A 5,161-nucleotide genomic window follows, 5' to 3' on the forward strand; every position below is an offset into this window, starting at 1 on the left:
ACACTGCAGGGATCCTGGTTGTAACGGAGACTCCCAGCCTGACTCAAGCAACAGACTCAGGGCTTGATCCAACCGTTTATCAAGCTGTCATAGGGACAAATTATCTCTAACCTGCTAAAAAATACACTGTTAAAGCAACAACCCAACCTGCCAGTCCCGCTTTGGGCAATAAAACTATGTTCTTGGTGCTTGTGTTCTCCGTGGCGCTGCTCTGATAGATCATGGAGTCCTCCAACGTGCAGGACAGAGGCAGGAGAAATGGATTTTTCCAGCAGAAGGGGGAGCCCAAACTCGTCTGTGTAAAACCCACCCCCGGCCCCTACGCACACGTAACTCACAGTGTGAAGCACCCACTCTGAGGGTGACGGAGCACTGGCACAGGCTGCCCAGGGAGGTTGTGGAGTCTCCTTCTCTGGAGATATTCAAGACCTGCCTGGACAAGGTCCTGTGCAGCCTGCTGTAGGTGACCCTGCTTTGGCAGGGGGGTTGGACTAGATGACCCACAGAGGTCCCTTCCAACCCCAACCATTCTGTGATTCTGTGATTCTGTGATGCTGCATGTACCTACATCCAAGGTAGCCCTAAACCTCAGATGATGATATGCATTCTTCTGATTGATTTAATTACTATGTTTTTGTCAGTGTTGTTTATTTTCAAAGGTGTTTTCTGCTCAGGGGGAGCTGTCTGAAAGCACCCAAGGGTTACCCGGGAGCGCCGGCACCTTGGGTAGCTGCCGGGCTGCAGGGGATATGCGGTAATTTTATACCCCCCAGTAACTTCCCGAGAGGTGAATTTAAGACAAGCCCTGCAACTGCCGCTTCACCGGGCATAAAAACACTGTCCTGCGGTTACGCTAACATCACTGGAGGGAACGAAAGTACTCAGGGAAAGTTGATGAGCTGGGTGTGTGAGCCAGCACTGCGGGCTCACGGGCCCTGCAAGCTGTGTAAGAGCATGTCCGGGGTCGGTCGGGATGTGCCGCCTCTGTGTGCCGAGACCCCAAGCCCAGACTGCAAATCCTCCGCAGGACAGAGAGCGGTTCGGCCGCTGAATGACTCGGCCTCTCGCCAGCCCTGACTCGTCTTCCCTAGTCCTCGCCCAGCACTATCTGGGGATGCTGCTGGGAAGGAAAGAAGCGTGTTCCACCACCCCGACGGAGATCCAGCATTGTGGCTTCTCCAAGACCGATGCCCTTGATTGCTTTGGTGAGGTGCTATACCCAGTGCTGCTGTGCCAGGGATTGTTTGGGTCCTTTGTCCACCTTCCCCCTGTCCTCAGTGCTTTTCCTCCTGGAAATTCCCCAGGGTGAAGGGGGGGGAGCCCCTAGATGGGAGCTGATACCCTTGGTCCTGCCAGGTAGGGAGCACACCCCTCCCAGGGCACACGTTGGGCCCTGATGCCATAAATCAGCCCCTGGCGAGCAGCTCGGTGAAAGGTTGCAGGGACAGCAGCACCTTTATTAGATTCCCCAGCACAGCTGGAAAAAATAAGGAGCACAGACATGCTTTCAGGCACACAGTTCCCGGGCTTAGCCCCGCACTCAGTCCTCTCTGTTGATTTAATAAGAGAGCTCCTCACAGTGTTTCATGAACTCTCAGCCCTGAAGTTAGACCACAACGACACGTTGCCCAGAGAGGAGGTGGATGCCCCATCCCTGGAGACATTCAAGGCCAGGTTGGACGGGGCTCTGAGCAGCCTGATGTGGTTGAAGATGTCCTTGCTCACTGCAGGAGGGGTGGGCTAGGTGGCCTTCAAAGGTCCCTTCCAACCCAAACTGCTCTACGATTCTAAGACTGAGTGGTCTGGCCCGTGACGGTCTCTCCCTGCTGCTGGGCTGGGGTGAGGTGCAGCAGGGCTGAGGGCAGGAACCGGGAACGGAGGGATTGCTACGGCCAATGTCAGCCCGGGCTGGGCGGGAATTCGGAGAGCTGACGGGGGTGAAGAGCCACCCGGAGACATCGGGCAGGAGGCTGGGAGCAGGACTCCAGCCCACGCGTACGCTGTGGACACGGTGCTCAGAGCAGGTCAGCCACACTCTTCCTCCTCGCCCCAGAGCCCGACGGGGAATGTCAGCCTCGGAGGCAGCCTGCGGTCTCTCTTTTCTCCCGATAGCCCCATTTTGTCCTCCCTCAGCCCCCCATTTACTACTTTTTACTATGACGCGAGGGTGGACGCCGTGCCAGAGCTGTTCCTGGTGGACAGAACTCCTGGACAAAGCCGTGGAGTTCGACCCGGGCGACACCGCACCCGAGCTGCCAGCCGACCCCCGCCGCCATCCGCGCCACCCTCCTCCCTCATTCCGCCCGCCCGGCAGGTGGCGCCCGCCGCCGCGCCGGCGGAACCATAGAGCCCCGGCCTCTCTTGGAGCCGTGATTCCCATTGGTCGTGTCGGCGGGGCGGGGCGGGGCGCGCGGTGGTTCCCGCCGGCTGCTGCGGGGCGCGGGGCGGGCGCGCGCCCTCCTGAGGTGACCGCGTGTGCCCGCGCGTCCGCGTCGGGGTCGGTGCAGGCCCCGGTCCCCACCCCGACCCGCACCCCGGGCCCGGCCACCGCTCCCCCCCCGGGCCCCTGCCCCCCGCCATGGCGGCCCTGCTGCGGCGCTGGAGCCCGGCGGCGCTGGGCCCCCGGCGGCGGGGCTGCGGGTCCCGGCCCGGCGGCCCGGAGCGGGCGAGGCGGCGGCGGCTGCTGCCTCTGTCGCGGCTTTTCCAGCCCCTCAACCTGCAGGCGGGCAGCGAGGCAGGGGCGGCTGGCGGGGAGCCCTCCTGCCGCAGCCACAGGCTGATGCTGCTCGGGGGGCTCATCCACCCCGCCAGCCCCGGGTGCTACAGCCTCGCGCCGCCCGCCGTCCGCGCCGTGGAGAAGCTCGTCAAGGCGATGGACGAGGAGATGCAGGCCGTGGCGGGGCAGAAGGTGGACGTGCCCAGCCTGAGCTCGGCGGAGCTGTGGCGAGCCAGCGGGCGCTGGGAGGGGATGGGGCCGGAGCTGTTTCGGCTGGCAGACCGGCACGGCAGGGCCTACTGCCTGGGCCCCACGCATGAGGAGGCCGTGACGGAGCTGGTGGCCGCTCAGAGCAACCTGTCCTACAAGCAGCTCCCGCTGCGCCTCTACCAGGTCACCAGGAAGTTTCGGGACGAGCCCAAGCCCCGCTTCGGCTTGCTGCGCAGCCGGGAGTTCTACATGAAGGACATGTACACCTTCGACGCCTCCGAAGAGGCGGCTCGGCAGACCTATGAGCTGGTGTGCGGCGCCTACCGCAGCCTCTTCGACCGCCTCGGCCTTCCCTTCGTCAGAGTGCAGGCGGCCACGGGCAGCATCGGCGGCACCGTGTCCCACGAGTTCCAGCTGCCGGCAGACATCGGCGAGGACAGGCTGGTGCTGTGCCCCACCGGACATTTTGCAGCCAACGTGGAAACGCTAAACGGGGAGCAAACGTCTTGCCCCACATGTGGGGAAAAACTGACCAAGACCAGAGGGATCGAAGTGGGGCACACGTTTTATCTGGGCACCAAGTACTCCTCCGTCTTCAACGCTGTCTTCTACTCCGCCGACAACAAGCCCCAGCTGGCAGAAATGGGCTGCTACGGCCTGGGCGTCACTCGCATCCTGGCAGCCTCCATCGAGGTGCTCTCTACGGAGGACAGCATCCGCTGGCCGAGCCTCATCGCGCCCTACCAGCTCTGCTTGATCCCCCCCAAGAGGGGCAGCAAGGAGGAGGAGGAGGGAGCGGCGCTGCTGGAGCGGGTGTACGACGAGCTGGCCGAAGCGCTGCCCCACCTCGACGGCGACTCGGTGCTGGATGACAGGACGCAGCTGACCATCGGCAAAAGGCTGAAGGACGCCAACAAGCTGGGTTACCCCTACGTGGTCGTCGCCGGGAAGAGGGTTTGCGAGGACCCGCCGGTCTTCGAGGTCTGGGATCAGAACGCTGGCCAGGTTTTGTTCCTCACCAAGGAAGGTGTCATTGAGTTGCTGAGTAAAGTGCGAGTCCCTTAAAATCCCCATCTCTGATCTCTCATCTTTGCTGCGCTGAGTTTATTGGAACGACCCCAGTTCCTTTATCAAGGGTGTGGAAGCTGTCGGCGATGGGTCTGGGCGAGCAGAGCCCAATCTGGCTCACGTCAGAGCCGGCCATGGTGTCTCGCAACTGCACCGGGGGCGAGCTGTGGTCAGCCCACATTCCCCCGTGGGTCCAGGGATGTTTTTCCCACTGGCTGCAGGCCCCGTGACCTGCCTTTGCTGGTGTGTGCGGCCTCCTGCAGCCGTGGGAGCTCTGGCAGGGCCGGGCCCTCACAGACCGGGCTGGCGACGGCCTCCGTCGAGCGCCCGCAGCAGCAGAGGCTGCAGGAGCGGGGATGGGAGGGCTCCCTCGCCCTTTTAAGGCGCTGAGTTCTCAGCATGGGGGATTTTCAGAGGAAGGAAGGTGCCATTCCTCCATTTGCATCTTCTCTTTGGAGACACCCAGGTTCCGTGAAGCTTAATCTTGATTAAAGCAAAGTGGTGAACTGGAGAGCCATGTTCACCGTAGCGCTGCAGATCTGCGGGAACTGAGGCGAAGAGCGGCGTCGGCCACCCGCGTCCCAGTCCTGCAGGTCAGTCCAGCTGGCGAGACTTGGGAGGTGACCGCGTGGTTCCAGGTGGTAGAAGATGGAGAGGGACTTTACACAAGGGTGTGCAGTGATCGGACAAGGGGGAATGGCTGTAAACTAAAAGAGGGCAGATTTAGATTAGATATTGGGAAGAAATTCTTCACCATGAGGGTGGTGAAACACCGGCCCAGGTTGCCCAGAGAAGCTGTGGCTGCCCCCTCCCTGGCAGTGTTCAAGGCCAGGTTGGATGGAGCTCTGAGCACCCTGGTCTGGTGGAGGATGTCCCTGCCCATGGCAGGGGGGTTGGAACCAGATGATCTTCAAGGTCCCTTCCAACCCAGACCATTCTATGATTCTGTGATGCTAAGATCTTTGTGAAAAAAATAACCAAGAAACGTGGCAATCTGGGGACCCGCAAAGCCCGGGCGTGAAAACGTCCAGGCCGTGTTGTTGCTGATGGGGTGCGAGTGGCCCCGTCGCGCGGGGTGCTGGCACCCGCCCGCACGCGGCCGCTGCGGTGTGGGGCTCGCAGCTCCCCGCCATGCCAGCGGCACCGGCCGGTGCCATCGCCCCCGGG

The 5,161-nt window shown here is 62.0% G+C and overlaps 1 protein-coding gene across 1 annotated transcript; it reads left to right on the forward strand.

Annotated features, from left to right (window-relative positions):
* The first annotated feature begins 2,578 nt into the window (after nt 1-2,578).
* Nucleotides 2,579-3,993, forward strand: PARS2 (prolyl-tRNA synthetase 2, mitochondrial). The gene has a single exon (XM_009932994.2). It carries the CDS (start codon nt 2,579-2,581, stop codon nt 3,989-3,991), a length of 1,413 nt encoding a protein of 470 aa, XP_009931296.2. The 3' UTR covers nt 3,992-3,993.
* The last annotated feature ends 1,168 nt before the right edge of the window (nt 3,994-5,161 follow it).

Source organism: Opisthocomus hoazin, chromosome 6 (assembly GCF_030867145.1).
Source record: "Opisthocomus hoazin isolate bOpiHoa1 chromosome 6, bOpiHoa1.hap1, whole genome shotgun sequence".
Classification (NCBI taxonomy): domain Eukaryota; kingdom Metazoa; phylum Chordata; class Aves; order Opisthocomiformes; family Opisthocomidae; genus Opisthocomus; species Opisthocomus hoazin.

Excerpts from the sequence above, each read along its gene's own strand:
- PARS2 (XM_009932994.2), top strand. The coding sequence starts at position 2,579 with ATGGCGGCCCTGCTGCGGCGCTGGAGCCCGGCGGCGCTGGGCCCCCGG.